Source organism: Herpailurus yagouaroundi, unplaced genomic scaffold, assembly GCF_014898765.1.
Source record: "Herpailurus yagouaroundi ecotype Mexico unplaced genomic scaffold, PumYag 100, whole genome shotgun sequence".
In the NCBI taxonomy this organism is placed as follows: Eukaryota; Metazoa; Chordata; class Mammalia; order Carnivora; family Felidae; genus Herpailurus; species Herpailurus yagouaroundi.
The window spans coordinates 6,759,673-6,780,333 of NW_024412391.1; the positions used below are offsets into that span (position 1 = coordinate 6,759,673).

Genomic DNA, 20,661 nt, shown 5'->3' on the forward strand with positions numbered 1-20,661 from the left:
CCCACACACACGACTTCAACCGGGTGATCAGGGGCAGTGTCACGAATCACGTGGGCAGGTTGTACTTGTAACATGATGTGATGGAATGACACTTGACCTCTGCCCTTCTTCCTCCCAAACCCACTACTTGGCCTAATCACGCACAAAAATCAGGCAAGTTCCAGCAGAGGGGCCAGACTGCTCTATGGATGGGCAGGGCTCTGCGGAATTGCTGAGGTCATTAAAACAAGGACAGTCTGAGAAATGACTCCAGCCCCAGGGAGCCTAAGGAGATGTGACAACTAGATGGATAGATATCAGGTAAAAACCTAGAGAATCTGAATAAACTGTGGACATCCGTTAATAATAATTTATCAATATTTATTAATTATAACAGACTGTGCTAATGCAAGATGTTAATAGTAATGGAAACCAGGGGCAGGGGCAGAGGGTAATATGGGAACTCTCTTTACTGTCTGCTCCATTTTTCTGTAAATCTAAAATTATAAATCTAAAAAATGGATCTATTAAAACAAAAAAGGGGATCTGAAGGTCTGAGAGGGAGGAAGTCCGGGCCTCTCTCCTGCTGGCCCCGAATATGCAAGCTTCCTAGAATTCTGTAGCTGCAGGGAAATGAATCCCACCCACAACACTGTGAACCCTGGAAGAGGACCCTGGGCTCAGAGGAGACCAGAGCCCCTGCTACAGACACCTTGACTGCCGTTTTGTGAGTCCCAGAGCCGAGAGCCCAGTTAAGCTGTGCTTGAAATTCTGATCTGTAAAAACTGTGAGACAATACATGTTTGCTTTAAGCTGCTAAAAAAACAAACAAAAAAACTGAAACCACGACACAACAACAAACATTTCAGAAAGCCCTGAGTGTGCCGTAGAAAGTTGAATTAATGAAAATGCAGAGAGTGACTGGGTGGCGCCATGAATTTGGGCGGTCAAGGAAGCCCCTTCTTGGGGTGACTTTTAAGCTGGAGTCTGAGTCCGAGGAAGGAGCCAGCCAGGAGGCCCGTGCAGGGGGGACGCTGTGAGCAAAGGTGGCAGTCAGCCCAGGGCCTTGCAGCGAAGCCCTGTGTGCTCCAGGAAAGGCAGCCGGGCGGCTGGACTGACCTGAAAGCAGGCAAGGGAGGGCTGGGGGGATAGTATGAGCCAGATGACAAGGGGCTTCCATTAAGGACAGAATGTCTGGTTGCCCCTAGGATTCATATGTGGTGATATTACCCCTGAGGTGATAGAATTAGGAGGCGGCGATTTGGGGACATGATTAGGTCACAAGGGTGGTGTCCTCATGATTGGGATCAGCGGTCTCATGCAAGAGGCCCCACGGAGCCCCCCGGCTCCTTCCGCCACCTGAGGACACAGCAGGAAGGCGCCAGCCTGTGAACGAGAAAGTGGTTCTCACCAGATGCAGAATGTGCCAGCACATTGATCGTGGACTTCCCAGCCTCCAGAACAGGAAGAAATAAATTTCTGTTGTTTGTAAGCCATCCAATCTCTGGTATTTTGTTACAGCAGCCCAAGCTGGCTAAGACTGCTTTTAAAAAAGGGTGAACACTTTGGATTTTATTTTCACTTTGACTAGAAGAAGCCTTTGGAGCACTGGTGGCAGATAAGTGACATACCTGACTCACAGTTTTGAAAGCATTACGTTAACTCTGCGAAGGACTGATTGCTGGGTGCCAGGGTGGCGTCACGGCATCTAGATAGGAGGCTCCAGGATTAGCAAAAAGCTCACAGAGGCTTGGACCTGAGTGGTGGTGGAGAGGGCGGATGTCCCGCAGGAGTGTGTGAGAGGGCGTGTGGCGGGGGTGGGGTGTGGGCTGGAAGTTCACACTCATCTTGTGGATGTGGGCCCTGCGGTGGCTCTGAGGGTGCCCAGTGGGTGAATTACAAGGAACCGTAGCCGCCCCAGGCTCCCCCACCGCGCTGTCTTTTCCCCGTGTCATCTTGTTCCTGTGATTCTGAATACCACTGATGACTCATCAAGACACGCGGCTCTGGGAGTTTCTTGCACCCAGTTGGTGCCGTGCCATGCTGGGCCAGATTCTCTCCCGGAGGCTCTGGCAAAGGGGACACTGGATCCCACCCACTGCCCCCAGCCCCCGGCCCGACTAATTCGCCCTACTTAATTAATTGCCTCCTCTGCGCTGAGCGTTAATTAAACAATTTGTTGCTAGTTGTTTCCCAAGGTGCGGGGTACCCTCTGTTTAACCAGGAACTAGTTAAATCTGGAAGAGAGTCGGGCCCAGGGTGGGCCATCCTCCTTCGCGTTGGAACAGAGAAGAGGTTAATGGAATTCTGCTCCCTTTTTTTTTTTTTTTTAATTTGGCCCTGGTAGTTTCAACTAATATCAGGCAAAATTCCATCTTGGACTCTTGACTCCAAATTTACCTTTTTCATTCTTGCTGACCCTTCTTCTTCCACCTGTTCACCACACCCTTGCCTGGCCAGCACCAGCCCAAATGCTGCCGTTGGTCCCCACCAGCTGTTGTTGTCACTCAATCTAATCCTTGGGGCACCAGCCCGTGCTCAGTACAGATGCCTGGAATGCCAATCTGGGGGAAAGCTAGGGCTGTGAGACCTTTTTGCCACAAATACCCGGAGTCCGAGTGACTGTTTTGCCATATCCATGACGTGGCTGTCACTGGTAGTGGACTCTCCAAGCACCTCAACAGCCTAATCCTAGAAGGTTGATTCCCAGGGGCCAGGGACGGGTCAGATGCTGGGAGGGTTTGGTGCTGAAAGGGCTCTTTGACACACGGGGTTCTATAGGCCAAAGCATCTTTCGGGGTTGACACCCGGGCCTCTCTAGTAGATCTCTCTGCTGAGCAGGGTCAGGGAAGGACCGCATCTATTCCTCAGTCGGCTCCCTCTCCAGCTTCTAACCGAGCCAAATTCATGGGGTCAGGAGATGGCAGCTGCTCTGGGCATCTGGCCCCCCACGGCTGTGTCTGGCCTAGTTGGAAAGGACACTAGCTTGAGGCAGAAGAGAGTGTTCTCCCACCCTTGGGAGCTTCAGCTTCCCCAAAAGACCACTGTTCAAGGGATCAGCTCTTCGTGGCTTTGTCCTTGTTCTCCTCCGTGGGAGCCTGACCCGATGGTGCCCACGAGGTGTGTGGACACCACTTCTCTCCCTAGCCTCTTGTGGGAGGGCACAGCCCTACTTATGGACCCAGCGAACGAAGCTCCAGGCTGGAGGGAACGGGTTAACTCCAACCAGGGCGGTGTCCCAGTCGGCAAGAAACAGCTCTTAGAACAGCAACTTCCCCGAAGCTCTTCTTGACGCTAACATTTTATCATGAACTATGATTTTGCCGTAATAAAAAAATATAGCGCGTGTCCTAGAAGGCAGATTTCGCTGAGCCCCTCAGTAACCAGGGCTCGGCTAAGTCTCCACAGGAATAACTGAAGCCCTGTCGTGGCACCTGCCCATCTCTTGCCGCATAAGGCTTTGAGAAACAGTCACAGAGGTGCGGGAGTGGAGGGAAGAAAGAAAACAAGTCGTGAGAGGTCTTGGCCAATTGGCTCATCCCTAGAAGCATAACATTTTACAACCGGAGAGAGCTTGAAAGTTCAGCTATTCCTCAGGCTCTCGCCCTGCTTGCACATGAGGATCACCCCCAGAAGTCCTCCTTGGACTGCTCTGCAGTGAGGGCCCAGCATCAGTGTTTTTAAGGGCTTTTCAGGTGATTGGAATGTGCAGTGACTGAGAACACAAGGTGAGCAATGCGCTCACTCGTCCACTCTGAGGGATTCCTCTGATTCCTCATCATTCCAAGCTTTCAGACTGTCTTCTCCAGAGCCCCAGGCTTGCTGGTTGTGGGCAGGGTTCCAGGCACCCCTCCCTCTGCCCCTACACCTTCTCCTGGGAGAGTTCTCACCTATGTCTCAGGGGAGCAGGAAGCGCCCCTGACCCCACCCTGGTCACAGCTGTTGGCCCAGCCATGGTCACTCAGTTCTGGCCCGCTTTACTGCCTGACCAATGGTGTGTGACCTGGCCCGAGAGGATAAATGGGCTAATCACATTCTCTCTCTCTCTCTCTCTCTCTCTCTCTCTCTCTCTCTCTGTGTGTGTGTGTGTGTGTGTGTGTGTGTGTGTGTGTGTGTCTAGAAGCTGACTTGAGCCGCAGGGAAGGAGGTCACCAGAGTCCTGGAGACGTGGCACAGTCACACAGGATGTGGGCTGTGCGCCTGGCCCGGAGAGCAGGCAGTGCGTGCGGAGGGGGCTGGGAACAACTCAGAAGGGCGGGGATGAAAGAGTGTCAGGATTCCTGCTCTGCCTGCGGTCTGTTTGCTCAGCTTTTCTCCGATTCCTAGGAGACCTTTCTAGAGCCTTAGAAAAGCCCTGTTTTACTGGAGCCTATCTCTGTATAACCGAAAGCGTCTCAGAGAGAACACTCACTACAAACAGGGCCATTCTGCTTTTATCTTTTTACATTTCAGGGTCCATGGGAGATTTGGACTGGAAGGTGGATACAAAAAGGTCTCCACTGTGGCGAAAAAGGAGTGCGGAGGCCAGGGGCTGAGCCCGACCCCTGCTTCACTGAGGACACGAGGCACGGAAAAAGGACCGGCAGGTCTTGCGGGCCTGTCTCCATGGGAGACCAGAAGAAGGGGTGTAGGGACTGCTAGGGATCCCCCCTCCCTCCCTCCCTCATGACTGTAAGCACGGGACATCGGACTCTGGGGGCAGAGGGTGCCGTCAGCCTGGGGCACCCTGGAAAGCCCTGTCTTGTCTTTGGCTCAGAATGGCTGTGCTTCAGCGGTAAAAGGGCAAACTGTCAGGCCCCAAGACGAATCCTGCAATTCTCCCCCTCTCCCAACCGATAGCTCACCAGCCCCAGACATCTCTCCGTGCACCCAGAGGGACGGCCATTACCTTTCCCCAGGCTGACCCAGTCCTTCACCTGCCATCTCTGCTCAGAAACCCGGAGTCAGGCCCTTCACAAAGGGAACTTGAGCTGGTCATAAGCATGTGGTGCCTAAAGTCTAGCTGACATCGTTTCCATCTGTAGGACTCACTTTCCTTTCTTCCCATAAATATGTCTAATTCCTGCTATTCAAGCTCAGCTCCCCCTCCACCTAGCTCCACACGGTGCATCAGTCCACTTCTTGCGGAGTAGACTGTGAGGAATGTATCTGACGGTTAACCTCAGGTCTGGACTGAGACGTCAGGGAAGACAGGCGCATGCAGAGCGTGGAATGACTTTGCTTTCCGTGGACTGGAACCTACTCCTGCATAGCCATACGGTTCTCTGTATCTATAATCCTTAATAAGGACACTGGATCAGTTCAATGGCCATGACACTACCAGAGAGTAAGGGAGACAGATATGACAAAGGTCTAGCCTGGTCCTACCACCCTTAGAGTGCCTTATTTGGAAACGGTAGAATTTAGGACTCATAAATCAAAGGTGAGGATGGGCTTTTAAACAGGAACTACCCAAATAGCACCTGCTTCCCATCCCAAAGTCCAGTATCTGCATAAAAGGCCTGAGCATTTTCTGAGTTCACGCTCACCCCCAATCTGATACCTCTCTTTCAGTGCCATAACCTCACAGTCTCCCACACCAGGCGGTCAGCCCCGCGAGAGCTGAGGACCAGATCTTATCAGCGTTTGCATCCCCAGAAGCTGGCACAGCGACGGATGGCTAAAAGGAGCTCAAAACATGTCTGATGAATGAATGAATGCGTGTCCCCTAGCCATTCTCCCAGAATCCCAGGAGCCAGGACCTTGGCTCCCCAGCAGCTCCCCAAGCCTGAGGCCTTACCTCCCATGAGGAAGAGAAGCCCTGCTACATACTGCATAAGGCCCCGGTCCCAGCAGCAGCCCAGCACGCCGATGATCCAGCCGAAGAGGATGATGGCCACCGCCATGCCCATGAAGCCGGCGGTCATCCTGCGCAGGTCTGTGGGGAAGCGAGTGGGCAACAGTTAGCATCGGAACCTAGAACTCGCAGTCAAGGTGCATCCCGGCCCCGGGTAAAAAGGGAAAGGGTGGCATACTGCAGGGGTGGAAGGCAACATACCCTTTTCAGACAACCTTGCACAACTGAGCTTCTTTTGTACAGGAGAGAGGGCCCCTGGCGGTAACTCTCCTCAGGTGCGAAAAGCATGCCAGGACAGTTTGGCTGGCAGGCACAAGGAGAGACTGCCGTCCCAATCGGCGTCATTTCTTATGCACCTTTGTGCCAGGTGCAGCGCTGTCGTTCCCAAGCATCAGGCCCAACGGTCTGCAACAGGAACTGCCTTTATCCTTCTTTGAAAAACGGAGTCAACTGCCGAAAGTTTTACGGCTACTGAGTACCAGAACAAGGCATCAAACCCAGATCCAGATGGCTCCTAGGTGCTAACCACAGCATCATTCACCTCTCAGGAAGAAACGGGCCTTTAGTGGAGGGCGGGGGCTCGGCAGATGGGCTGCACCTGCCGAGTGCTCCCTCTCTTCCCTCCAGGGCTGACGGGGCTCTCCAGGAGGTCCGGTGCGAGGAGGAAGCTGCTGGCAGTGTCCTGTTCCTTCCCTCTAAGCCAGCTGGCAGGGGCTCAGCTTTCCCCGCACGTGGGGCTGCAGGGCGGACAGCCAAACTTGCTGCTCTCAGACCGAGCCCCTGAGGCAGGCCTCTTCAGCTCCCGTGGACCCCAGGTCAGCCCAGCTTTCTAGGTCCGGCCTTTCCCCGTTCCACGCCTCGCTGACCCCACCGCACAAAGCCGATGTGGGTACGGCGAGGAGGGCCGTCTGGAAAGGCGGTGTTGTTAGTAGAAGGGAGAGGGCAGAGATACTGTCACCTGTCAGCCTCTTGCTAGGTGCGGCTTCCTCCTGGCTCTCTCCACTGCCCTCCAGGGCATCCCCACCAGCCTCACGCTCCCTCCCTGGCGTCCAGCCTTCTTACCTCCCTCCTCCTCCTTACCTCCTCGATGCTAGTCCTTGACTCCCTCCACCCTGCCCCAGCCTTGCCAGCCTGCCGCTCCCTGCCTACCTCTGCAGTTTGTGCAAAGTCCATCTGCCAGCCCCAGCCCCAGCCCCAGCCCCAGCCCCAGCCCCAGCAATGGGGCTCCAAACAGGAGCAAGCCATCTGCCCAGCCTCTGCCCCGGGTCTTGCCAGGACAGCCTGGAGGGCGCCATGGGCACTCCTCCCTCTCAGGGAGGGGGAGACTGGGAGTGGAAGTGAGGGCACCTGACAGCTAACCACATCCACACCCGTGGAAGCACGGGGTGATCTCGCCTCATGCCTACAAATGCCTGGCAGGTCTCCATGCACCGCGAGGGCGCCCTGCCCGCTCTGTTCCTCTGTCACTCCAGTCACCCCCGTCGGGAGCTACGGCAGATCCTGGCACAGTCAGGCTAGAGAAACCCTGGCCTTCTCCCCTCGGAAGAGGGATTTGGTCCACGCTCCCTGACCTGACACGGAGGATGAGACCCTGGCAGCGCCCCCAGGAGGCTGGCTGGAGGCGGGGAGGGAGGGGCAAAGGAAAGCAGCTCGCACAAGGGGCAGGACAGGACCCTGTTGCAGAGGCAGAAATCCACCCACGGAGCACGTTCCTGCTCTACCCGTCCTCCTCTGTCCTCCCCTGCCCGACCCAGAATGCCTGCCGCACCGGGTAGAAGCAATGCCCGTTCCTGTCACGTATGTGAACTGCCAGCAATGCCTCATCATCATGCCACACTACAGATGGCTCCGATCACCACGGTGTCCGAGGAAGCTGCACGGAGGGCATCACTCGATCGCGGCGCTCAGACGTGCACCCCGCTTCCCGAGCCGGCTCCCCGCTTGGTGCGCGGGCACCCACAGCCAGCTTGAGGTGAGGAGGGAGGCACAATCTTGCCAGCTGCACAGGCACCACCTCGTACCCCGTGATCTAACTGCCCTGGTCGTCCTGCCACCTGTCTCAGCCCTTCTTCCTCAGGCGCCGCCCCAGACCCTCGTGTGAGCCAGGCCGGAGCTGCCTCCTAGGGGGAGAAGAGCATCCCTTGATGTGTGGGTCCATTTGGACGGACTCCCGGAAGTGCTGCATCCACTCTCCACTGTGGTCAAGGGCAAGGAGGCGGTGAGAGCGGCGGAGGAGAGCTCGGGGTACTTTTGGATTAAGGTAGGCTTACACCCCCTTAGACAGATCAGGAAATTTCATTCTATGCCCCTTTTCAGTGCATGAAGGGCTTCTAAGATCTTGGTTCCTTTGGCAACATCAGAGATGGACAGCACTGCTGAAACCACCTGGCCCCTCCCACTGCACTTGGCCTTGCTCATGGAGAAGCCTTACTGAGCCTCAGCCCCTGCAGATCCACGGGAGATTGCCTGGGGGATTAAGTAGTGAATGTGTCCGGTAAGGTGTCCCCCCCCCCCCCCGCCAGGCCAGAGACGGAAAACTGGTCTGGGCAGGAAAAGGAAATGCGAATCGGAGAAATAGGGAAGGCTATCATGGTTGGTGGAGGAAAGCAAAGTGTTTAACTTACAGGAAAAGGCACAACGGCAGGGACACGGGAAAATCATTTCTCTTGTAAAAGTCCAGAGACAGGTAACAGTCATCTGTGTCCCAGGCCCGGGAGGGGCCGTGGCTCTCTAGCACGGATTAGGTGCACTCTGTCAGCCAAAGCCGAGGGCCTTGCTAAGCTGCTGATCTGGAAAAGCAGGATGAAGACCAGAGGTCGGGCCTGAGTATTTTCACCGACCGGGAGGATTTTTACCGTCACCCCGTGAGTCTGATTTTGCCAGAGCCGTGCACGTGTGTTTGGTTATTTCGTTCTCAGACCCACGTGGTAATTCAGGGCAGCTGCATCAACAACTTGCAAACACAGGACAAGAAATAGTCCTATTTTACAGACAAGGAAAGCAAAATCCAAAGTTTGTTTATTTATTTTGAGAGAGTAAGCAGGGGAGGGAGGGTAGGAGGGAGGGAGGGAGAGAGAGAGAGAGTGAGAGAGGGAGAGAGAGGGAGAGAGAGGGAGAATCCCAAGCAGGCTCCAAGCTGTCAGCACAGAGACCCATGTGGGGCTCGACGCCACGAACCTGAGATCGTGACCTGAGCCAAAATCACAAGTCAGATGCTCAACCTATTGAGCCACCCAGGTGCTCCTAAAGAAGTTAAAGAATTTATTGACAAGCCAGTGAAATAAAGGAAGAGTGAGCTGTGTGGGAAAAGAAAATTAATAATGCAGTTAAAGAACATACTGAGCATTTCTTCCTCCCAAATAAAGGGAGAGATGACAACACACAGGACTGGAAGCAGCAAAGCTGGCGGACGGTGCACTTGGCTGGAGCCAAACTGGAGGCAGCAGCGTTGAAGCAGAAGACCAACCTCGGAGTTCCCCAAAGTCTCGTGAACTGGCACCCACAGGTTCCTTTGGATCAGTTAGTTACCCACAGAGGAGGAACATAAATAGAAGCAGGATTTGGTGGAAGTTGTCTGAGATGGAACTAGATCCCTCGATCCCTCATCCACTCTGCGACACTAGGGGACCCCCCTCCCCTTCCCTTTCCCTGGAGTGGGGGTGCTTAGCACTGGCGGTTGACAGGCTCGGTGAGGGCCATTCCACATAGGTGATGAAGTGACCATTCACATACAGAATGTTGTATCCTTGCCCTTGGGACCCTAGCCCCCTTCTCCTCAGCTCCCGGAAGCTGACTGCCTGGCCTCTGCCGTCCAGCCTGGAGGCTGGGAGAGGTCTCTCCAGGGATGACCAGCCCAAAAGGAAAGACCTAGATAGACACTCAGCACTGGAGGAGCCCGACAGGAAGCCCCTCTGACCACTGTGCAAGGGAGCGTCCCACGGACAAGCCCGCCACCCACTCGGTGCTTCCAGACAGCTTTGGCAGGGTCACCTGCCGACCCAGCACCAACCACATACGTATAACCTGGGAACAAAGGAACTTTAGGAAATGAGCTGCACAGAGAAGAGGCAATAACTCAAAATTATTATTAATATTCCCAGAGAGGCAAGACATGAAACGTATTTGGCCTCCATGAAATAAGAACAGGAAGGAGTCCATCGAAAAGAACTATCTGGAGAATACAGCACCTTAAAATAACAGAATCAAAGTCACTGAAATTTTTATTATAAAATCAATTCCAACTTATGTATTACCAATCCTATCATGTTCCTAAGAAAAAGACTCGAGGAGGCTTATAACACACGCACAGTGTAACCAGGATAAAAATAATTAATGAGAAAATGAAGGAACCAGAAAATAAAGAAAAGGAAGATGAAGCCGGGCATCACATTCATATGCAAAATTCGATCCATGAGGTCCTTAGGAAGGGAATTAAGCTTGCAGTACCTCAACTTAAAGGCAACACTCATGACTTCCATTGTCTTTACCTTGGTTGCTTTCTGTTTGCGCTTGAGTAAATCCCGAGGACCACTCTGCCAGTGGAACGACCCACGTGCAGAAGACGGCCCCCTTCCTGCCCATCTGCACCTACCCTATGTGCCAATTTTATCTCCTGGGGAGGAAGAAACTGTCTTTTTTATTCTCCGTGACTGCTCACTGTCCCAAAGCAGTACCCTGCACCCAGGTACTTACGTAGCTTGTATTTCGTTCCCCGTTTCTTCCTGCCTTCTTAGAAAAGAAAGAAAAGGGGACACACCTCACTCGGGTATCTGAAGCCTCGTTAAAATATTATGCGAAGCTGGTCTAAGAATAAATCCCCTTAAAGAACCCGGGATGATGAGTCGGACTCTGCCAGCCAAAGCGGAGATAAAGAAAAATCATCTCATGAATCCTTTTGGGTTTGAGCCCATCATCTGTATTCAGTGACCCTAATGTTTCGCGTTCTAAGTTTTGAAATGAGAAAGGTGCATTCTAAACTTTTTAGAGAAGGAATTTAGTTCTGTGCAGTGCAAAGGCTGGGCAGAAGGGGGTAGATAATGAGGGAGGGTGGAGGATGAAAGGCCAGGAGAACCATTAAACGGAACCAGAAAAAGCAGTTCTCCCTCACAGAAAAATTTTGATTTTGAAGTTTTACACTCCTATTAACATTGAAATTGAAAGGTATTGCTCGCAACTCTACACGGGAAACCAGGATATCTGCATTTAAATAAATACCACTTAGAGAAGGAAAACATATATGGGCTCTGCATCTCTTTCTATTTGCTCTTTAAAGACAGAAAAATGATGATGATTGTAATTTTTTTCCTCATTAAAAAAAAAAAAAGAAATGGTGAGGGTAAGTATGCGTCAGACCCTCAGGGATGGTAGAATGGAGATGTGGGGGGGGGGGGGGCGGGGACACTGTATTAATGGCTCCAGCGACCATGGTGTGGAGTGAACAGCAAGGCCATGGTCCTCTGCGGGCCACATGGGTTTAGCCTTCTTTGCTGGAAGCTCTGCCTTCTGCATGATAGGATATGAGCACATCGCCCTGGCTGCAAGGGTGGAAGAGGGTGGGTGGCTAGTCACCATTTACAAATTCATCAGTCCCTTGGGGTTTAAGGTCACAGGAACTGGAAGGTAGAGCAAGATGGTGAGGCCAAAACTCAAGTGTTTTTGCCCCAAGGGATCAGTCTGGGAGGAGAGAGAGATGGGGGGCAAGAAAGAGAGGGAGGGAGGGGATGGAGGGAGAGAGAGAGACAGAGACAGAGATAGAGACTTGGCAATGAACATGCCAGCCGTGGGATTAACTCAGGACAAATGGATTCAAATGAGAAGGAATATTCCAGGAACCAATTACGGCACAGCAACCATCTCTGAAGTGGGGGTCTGGCTCTGGGTAGCCACACAGAGATGTGACAGCTGGGGAGGGAAGCACGGATTCTGGGAACCAGGCTGCCTGGTTCCAAATACTACCCTGCCACATTCTGGCCGTGCGAGCTTGAGCAGTTAGCCTCTGTCTCTGGATCGCGGTCTCCACATTTGTGAGTGGAGGTTAGGACAGAACTTGCTTTAAAGGGTTTTTAAGAGGATTAAATCAGTTAATATGTGTCAACTGCTTAGAACAGTACCTGGCACAATGCTAGAGCTACACAGGTGTGAATAGAGAGGGACGTCACTGACAGTGGCTCCCTCTTTTCATGCTCCCAGTCTCTTGCATTTGTGGTATGGAAGCATAAAATGGGCCGAGTAACAAGTTGGGGTTAGCCCCTAGTTAAACACTGGGTACCCAGAGGGAACAGCCTCCTGGAATCTGTTCTTATGCCTCTAAGGTACCTAGAAAAGCTGAGGGGAAGGCTTTCGTTTTCTTTTCTTTTTTCTTAATTAAAAGAAAATAAAAAAACAAATAAATAAAAGATTTTTTTCAATGTTTGCTTATTTTTGAGAGAGAGTGAGACAGTGAGCAGGGGAGGGGCAGAGCACGAGAGGGAGACACAGAATTGGAAGCAGGCTCCAGGTGCTGAGCTGTCAGTGCAGAGCCCGATGCGGGACTCAAACCCACGAGCCGAGCCGTGAGATCATGACCTGAGCGGAGGTTGGATGCTTAACGGGCTGAGCCGACCAGGTGCCCCTATTTTTCTTTTTTATTAATACTGATAGGCATCCACCCCAGAGCGTGGACCAAACAGCGGGAGGGCTGCGGCAGCTCACAGCAGGGTGCTGCTGGCCCTGGAGGCTGTTTGAACCCGGGGCTGTCCCAGTGAGCACTTGGCTGACTGGAAGGGACAGACACAGGCTAGACCACAACTCTGCTGTAGAGGTAATGAAAATCAAAACAGAAGTAGCTAATGGGGGACTTTGCCTACAGTTTTCTCTTAGAGTGTAAGTTGACTCAGCATAATGTTGTTATATTTAAAGAATACTTTGGGTGGGGGTGCGCCTGGCTGGCTCAGTTGGTTACACTTCCGTCCAACTCTTGATTTTGGCTCATGTCGTGATCTCATGGTTTGTGGGTTGGAACCCTACGTCGGGCTCTGCACTGCTGGTGCGGAGCCTGCCTGGGATTCCCTCTCTCTTCCTCTCTCTCTGCCCCTCCCCTGCTCACCCTCTCTCTCTCTCAAAACCACACTTAATAAAAAGTAATTTTTACGTGAAAACAAAATAGCTCTCAGGTTTGACTTGCTCCGATCCCTGAAAGGCCCCTTCAGAACTGCCCTCTGCCTGTCCCTGCATCTCTGTCTTTCTCCAAGGCCCCCTGGGCTGGAAACCCAGTGGTCTGAGTTCCAGAGAGGCCTGGCGCTTTCCCCCCTTTCCCTGAGGGCACAGCACTCTCTGCCAGTGTGGCTGCCCCCACACTCCGCCTGGCAAGCTCCTCCTCATCCCCAAAGGTGTCGCCAACAAGCAAACGCGTGGGACACTTCAGCAGACGCTGGTGTTCAGTGCCTGGGCTCTTCCCACATGCCTTATTGTAATCCTTCCAGTAAATGCAAGCTTGTTCGGGGCTGTGCTCACGTCTGGGTTTTTTCGTTTTTGTTTTTTGTCCTTCCCGTCCCCGGCACATTGCCTGACATAAACAGGTGCTCAATAAATGTTGGCTAAATGAGATCACCATCCCACCCTGCAACGGTTACTAAAACTGAGCGCACCACAGAATAAAGCAGGGCGAGGAGGATGTACCTGCCCAATTCAACGCGCTTTGGTGACTCATATGTCACCGGGATTTGCAGCCAATTTCTCTCTCCTCCAATCTTATTTTTAAACGCCAAAAGTAACTATCACTTAACAATCCAATATAGTTGTTTATTGCATACAAACAAAACATCAGTGTACATCCAGGTTCCAGATCACAGAGAGCCGTGCAGCATGGGGGGCTCCTTACCACAAAGTTTAATGACACATAATACCCCACAGGTTAGAACCCCATAGACCTTTCCACACCGACCCCCAAGTCAGGAAGAGATCATGGGGGGGAAAGGTAGTTGCTGTAGAACCAAGAGGTGGTTTCTGGGTCAGAAGACAGGCTTGAAGCTTCCTCCTCCTCACCCCTACCTCTGGATCAGAGAGCTGCCATAAATAGGGATATTATGTGATGATGCCATATACAAATCACATCCATCGTCAAAACAATGGGAAGCAAATTGCAAAATGTGTACTCGCCTGATGAGAGCTGGGTCAGCAGCTAAACCAAGTGTCTGGAAGAGAAGGCTGAAGGGGGAGAAAGCCCAGAAGTGAGAAGCAGAGTCCCCCCCCCGCCACACACACACAAAAAAAAAAATCACAAGACTCCCTTCTCCCTGTAGTCCCACGGCTACATCAACAGCAGAAACCACAGAAGGGAATGACAAAAAGGGAATTCAACTTAGCCAAGCAAACACACCTGGGGAGACCAGCTCAGCACCTGGCCCTCTGTCCCCAGGGTCTTCCTACTGTGAGTGATGAGCTAGACCAGTACAATTCGCCATTCCATCTTGAGAAGCTCCCACATCTCTTCCTCTCTATATCACGTGTCACCGACAGTTGCTCTGAGGGCACGGGACAGAAATCAGGGTGGATTGGCAAGCATGTGTCCCCAGAGAGTCCCCACAAAGCAGTCAGAAGATGCAAGCTTTAAAGCACACAGGCAGCTTACAGGGTACTATCTCTCCAGAGAAATGCTGCAGGCGCCGGAGAATGGGCTAATGACAAAGAACATGAATAGCCTGGGGAGATAAATGGGCATGAACGTTCATTGTGCATTTACTATGTGCCTGCAGCGGGTTGTGTAATTTACATAGGACACGTCCATCTCATTTCGTAGACTTAGAACTCAAGACAAGGGAATTTCAACCAGTGACACAAAGACCAAGGTCACCAGCTAGGAAGAGGCAGGTCTGGGAAAGGTCCCCAGTCTGCCTGTGCCCTTTCCACTTCTCAGACCTTTTCAGATTCGGTGCCACTTCAGACTCCAGAAGAGAATTTAACATTCAATAAGAATGCAATGGAATATGATTTGGCTATTACAAATTATTCTTTTGAAGAATGTCAATGACGAGGGCAAGTTCATAATAGATCATTAGATGAAAAATAACACACAGATCCATTTATTCCATATGACCCCTACAGTGCAGGTGTGTGCCCATGTGCATTGAGCAGGCACACCTACATGGGAAGTGCAAGGAAGTACACGAGATGTCAACAGGGAGAATTTCTGTAGGCCTGCAACTTCTGCGGGAGCTTCCTGGGTGAAATCTGAAACCTGCCCCCATGTGCAGAGGGTCGGGAGAGACTGAAGAGAAAGACAGCCCCTCCGTGTTGGTAGGTGACAAGTTTCATAAGCAAAGGAACTTACTGATGAGGCTTGTCTTGGCCGCACAAGATGAGCCGACCTCCACACTTGCCCATCAAATCTTACAAGTTCATGTAGAGGCTTTAACTGGGTTCAGTCACATCTACCATCCAGATGGTCTCAACACCACATCACCGACTATCTTCAGGCTGTGTCCTTACAGCAGCCTCTGGGAGCAGGAAAGGCAATTAGAACCCACTATCCCAAGGACAGAGGACAGATCAGAAGCCTCTGAGGGCCAGGGTCCAGCTCATGGGTCAACCAGTGGTCACGTCCTGTAGGTGACCTCCTCAACACTTTCTGGCTTGTGATCTTTTGGATTTTGTTTCTTTTCTGCAATGGGAAGGTATACTTTAACTATCAGATGTTGAATTCTTTGGAAGATTTGAACTTCACCGTTTTTAAAGTTCTAGGTCCAAATAACGAGGCCACCTGCCCCAATCCGAACTATCACAAAAGATAGTGCTATCTGGCCTGGCCACAGATGCCTTCTGATGAGTCCCGCCTTTTCAAAGACAGACTACCATGAAATAGTTTCTGGTTTCTTTTTATTTTTTAATTGTTACTTATTTATTTTTTTAAGTAGGCTCCATGCCCAGTGCGGAGCCCAATGTGGGGCTTGAACTCAATGACCCTGAGATCAAGACCTGAGCTGAGATCAAGAGTCACACACTTAACCGATAGAGCCACCCAGGCACCCCTCTTGTTTCTCTTTTCATGGTGAAATTTAAAGACCTGCTATGCTCCTCTCTGGCTAACGGCGTGGACTGCGGAAACATCCGCCACCGGAGGACAGAGCTTCCCTCACTCGGCAGCCTCAGCACAGGCCAGCGGGAGCCGATTGTCAGGAATGGGCTCTACGATGTCATTGCCCACGCCGGAGTTACCCCAGAACCTCTAAAGACTCACACAAACGTCTACAGCCATCTCCTTACCCCCAAAATGTCCCTCTAACCCCTAAGATCCCCAGGAACAAAGCACAGCAGTACCTGAACAGCACGATGGCAGAACAAAATTAACAAATGAACAAAAACACCAAACGTTATGTTAGAAGATCTGCATTTGAGACCTGGTTCTCCACGTACGGGCTGGGTGCACCAGACGGGTCCCAACTTAACTCTTAGTTCTGAGGCGTCACGGCTGAGAACAACAGGTGACGAGCCCCCTCCCTCCATCTTCTAAAGCTGGCTTGTCCAGCACGGTAGCCACCAGTCACACGAATACCTGAAGCTGCTACTGAGTGCTTGCACCGAGGCACGTGCATGTGGAAAATACACACCAGCCGCCAGAGGCTCAGTATGAGTTTTCACCAAATATTTCAGGGGTAATGTTTTTTATTGATTACATGGTGATAAATGGATTCGATAAAATGTTATTGAGATTAATTTTACCTGCTTCTTTTGACTCACTTAACATGGCTAAAAGAAAATTTAAGATCAGAGGTGTGGTTGGCGGTTTATTTCTATGGGACAGCGCTGTTCTAAGAGGTGGAAGACCTGTGCTAAATGTGCCGCCAGGGGCCCCAGGCTATTCTGCAACCCGTGGAGAGCTCAGCACCTTCTGTCCGCATGTAACAGGAGGACCCACCCTTCCCCCATGTCTCTGACAACACCACTTGAGGCTGAGGAAAGGGCGCGGAGAACACCACTCAGAGAGCCGCCTACAGGGACCCAAGACTTTGGAGGGCACGGGATGGTACCTACATGTAGCCTGAAAAAATGAGGCAGGAAGTTGGTAAGAGCCACCTGTGGCCACAGAGTGGTGACAAAGCCACGCATCCAGAGTTTGGCTAGGGAAGGACCCGGCGCTTTCTACCTGGGCCACGTGAAGGCCAATGAGGAGTAAGGTTTCCTTAAAAGGCTCCCTTTAAGATTGTGCCCATAGGGGTGTGATGACTACAACAGAAATAGTCTCCATGGGGGAGGGGGTGGCCTGGGGGCTAAGGAGGAAGTGGAACTGGGTCATCTGGAAGGAACATGCCTGTATTGGGAGGCAACAGTACAACAGTGCACGTCCGTCCTGTCCCTGTGAAGCTTCCCCAAAGGAATCACAAAAGTGCCCTCCAGAAGACAGAGCCGCCACCAGAGCCCTGCCATGTGCAAGGCATCAACTCAGACAGCAGTCGCACCCGGCACCAGACCCCAGGCGCCGTTCACCCTCCTCCCTTCTCCTCCCCCAACCCCGGGGAGCCAGAACTAGCAGGGCTCAAGGGCAGCAAGGGGGCACAATGAGACTACAAGGTTGAACACACCTTTCCTCTCACTGTGGGTTTCCAAGAGCGGGGCAAACCCAAGCCAGGAAAGGGAGAAGACTGAAACTAGGCACAAGGTTGAACATCTGCTGTCAGGTTGGACTCACATTTTAATTTCTGCAAATGCAAGTTTACTCATACCTGAACGTTACCCCCAAAAAGCTGTGCGCTCTCCCACAGATGTCATCTCGCCATGGGGATGAGAGATCAGACAGAATGACCTTAAGAGGCTACAGTGAGAAAAAGATAAATTTGTAGACGGCAGCCTTTTCTTTAAATTGGTTATAGGTAGGGGCGCCTGGGTGGCGCAGTCGGTTGAGCGTCCGACTTCAGCCAGGTCACGATCTCGCGGTCCGTGAGTTCGAGCCCCGCGTCGGGCTCTGGGCTGATGGCTCGGAGCCTGGAGCCTGTTTCCGATTCTGTGTCTCCCTCTCTCTCTGCTCCTCCCCCGTTCATGCTCTGTCTCTCTCTGTCCCAAAAATAAATAAACGTTGAAAAAAATAAATAAATAAATAAATAAATAAATAAAATAAATTGGTTATAGGTAATCTTATACAAGTCATATCTTCCCCACGAACGATGATGATAAAATGAGCATTTTTTCTACGCCAGGTATGTCCTAAGCACTTCCTACACACCACCGTATTTAATCTTTCCAGCACACTGATGAGTTTATCATTCCTCTTTTACTGAGGCGATAATAAGTAACTTGCCCAACCCAAGTCAGGCAGCTTACAAGTGGGAGATTCCAAAACCCAGGCTTTGAATCACTGTGCCCTACCGCATCCTATGAGATCCGTGACAGCACTTTGTAAACTCTGAAGTGCTACCACAAATGCCAGTGATGGCTTATGTTCATTGCCAGGCCACAAGGCTGAGGAACAGATACAACGGACCTAGTGGACATTGTTGGTATCATCTAATGTGTTTTTACCAGGCTCAGGGCACAGCAGTCATTGCAAACAACATGGGAAATACAAGACCGATAACTTCTTCCCCCTTAAAAATCTTTAAATTTGCAATGCAGGGAAAGTTTGTTTTCTAATTTGTAAGTATGATAACGAAGGGGTCTGAGGAACGTGAGCTCACCTCTGTCCACATACAAGCAAAGATATTTCCCAAAGCCCACGTGCACAGGACGGCAGGAGCAGAAAGTGGGGGAGAAAAAAGGGTGCTTGGAAGTAGCAAAAACCATGGAATAGTGGCGAGCACTGCCTTGGGAACAGAGCTGACCTCTGAGCCTGTCCAGTAGTTCATTACTTCAGGGAGTCATGTAATTTCTCTGTTTATCCATCTACTTTCTGAAATGGGGACGGTAATATCTTTCCTGCCTGGAGTCCGGAGGGAAGGATGATTCTGCTCCAGCAGGTGTGATTCTCAGCCCCATTTCTGCAATATGTCAGCCTGCCCTTATCTCGAGAGAGAGAGAGAGAGAGACAGAGCACAGCTCAAAAATAAAGAATAAGTTATTAAAACAATAATACATGTTTGGGTGCCTGGGTGGCTCAGTTGGTTAAGCGTCTGACTTTGGTTCAGGTCACGATCTCACGGTTTGTGAGTTTGAGCCCCGCGTCAGGCTCTGTGCTGACAGCTCAAAGCCTGGAGCCTGCTTTGGATTCTGTGTCTCCCTCTCTCTCTGCCCCTCCCCCACTCATGCTCTATCTCTGTCTCTGTCTCTCAAAAATGAATGAATGTCAAAACAATTTTTTAAAACAATAATACATATAGAATACATACCTAATACATAATGAAGTCATTTTTGAGGAGTGCTGAATAATCTTAAATCAATGATACCTGCCACAGGTTGGGAGTCACCGGGCATGAGACCCCAGAGCCTCTACCAGCTCCCCCCCAACCCCCGCCCCAGGGTCCTCTCCTGTTAAGCAGATGCTTGATGGTGGTCAGTAATGAGTAAATGAACTTGGCTGACCTCTCCTTTTCCCTTCCTCTGTGGCTCGCCTGACTTGTTTTTGGAAGCTGTGACCCAGGCTTCTTCGGCAGATGGTTAAAGCTCATGCAAATAAAGATCTTGTCAAGAAAGGGAATTCTGTAGAAAAAAAACCCTTAACGTTCTATCTTACCCTCCACTTGAAAACAATTCTATCGACAGAAATTCTCTCTCTGGGGTCATCCCCTATGCATTTATTTATTCATTCAATGCATTAAAAAAATTTTTTTTAATGTTTATTTATTTTTGAGAGAGAAAGAGAGAACGAGCATGAGCAGGGGAGGGGCAGAGTGAGAGAGACACAGAATTGGAAGCAGGCTCCAGGTTCTGAGCTGTCAGCACAAAGCCCAACGCGGGGCTCAAACTCACAAACCGTGAGATCATGGCCTGAGCTGAAGTCAGACGCTTAACTGACTGAGCCACCCAGGTGCCCCTCATTCAATGCATTTTTATCAAGCAGCTGCTATGTGCTACAACCAAACTGAATTCAGAGAGCAAAACTAAGTCCCCAGCTTACTGAAATGTACTTTCCAGGGAGAAAGACAAACTTTACATATAGACACAAGTGTGTGTGTGTGTGTGTGTGTGTGTGTGTGTGTGTGTGTGTGTGTCTGTACTAAAACAATAATACATGTTTGGGCGCCTGATATATATGTATGTAACCATGTATATACAGGTCATATATATATATAAGGTCATAAAACAAACTACATACCTATACACAAACATTCACGTCTATGTGACATAGATCAATGCTATGAAGGAAAATAAAGTAGGTAAGGGGACAAGATGCAGTGGGGTGGAGGTTGCTGTTTAACACACAGAGATTAGGAAAGCTCTTTTAATTAGGTGATATTTAAGCAGACATCTGAGGAAGTGAGGAAATGGACAGGTGGATATCTGGGGGAAAAGCATTCCAGGAAGAGGGAACAACAGGAGCAAAATCATCGAGGCAGGAATCTGTTTACCATATTTGAGAAACAATAAGAAAACTGCATAGTCTATATAATCCTGTATCATAGTTTTCTTTTCACAGTTATAACAACATGCTGACTTAGAACCACCATGATAAATCTTAGTGATCATGTGGAAACAAAGAAGTACTTTCTATAACCAGCTAAGTTCTCTTAGAATTTGGGGGGGGGGGGCGGGAAGCAGCAGAATTGATAGAAATTGGTGATGGAGTGTGAGAAGCATGGAGAGGGGTAAGTTGCTGGCAACTCCCAGGCTTCTGACTTGGATGATGGGAAATGGTGATGTCATTGACCAAAAAACAGAATAAAAGAAAAGGCATAGAATGTTGCTTCTCTGCTTGGATTTACTTCTTCTTTACTTTTTGGAGG

At 50.8% G+C, this 20,661-nt stretch overlaps 1 protein-coding gene across 3 annotated transcripts in view; it reads right to left on the reverse strand.

The window, feature by feature from the left end:
- TMEM178B (transmembrane protein 178B) overlaps positions 1-20,661 on the reverse strand; it is a 362,353-nt gene that overhangs the window by 28,620 nt on the left and 313,072 nt on the right. For 2 of the 3 annotated variants that reach the window (XM_040471774.1, XM_040471776.1), the window contains exon 3: positions 5,759-5,896. The exons of the other annotated variant lie outside the window; for it this stretch is intronic. In XM_040471774.1, coding sequence (XP_040327708.1) covers positions 5,759-5,896 — 138 coding nt within the window. The remainder of the gene's footprint in view (positions 1-5,758; positions 5,897-20,661) is intronic. 3 annotated transcript variants of the gene reach the window in all.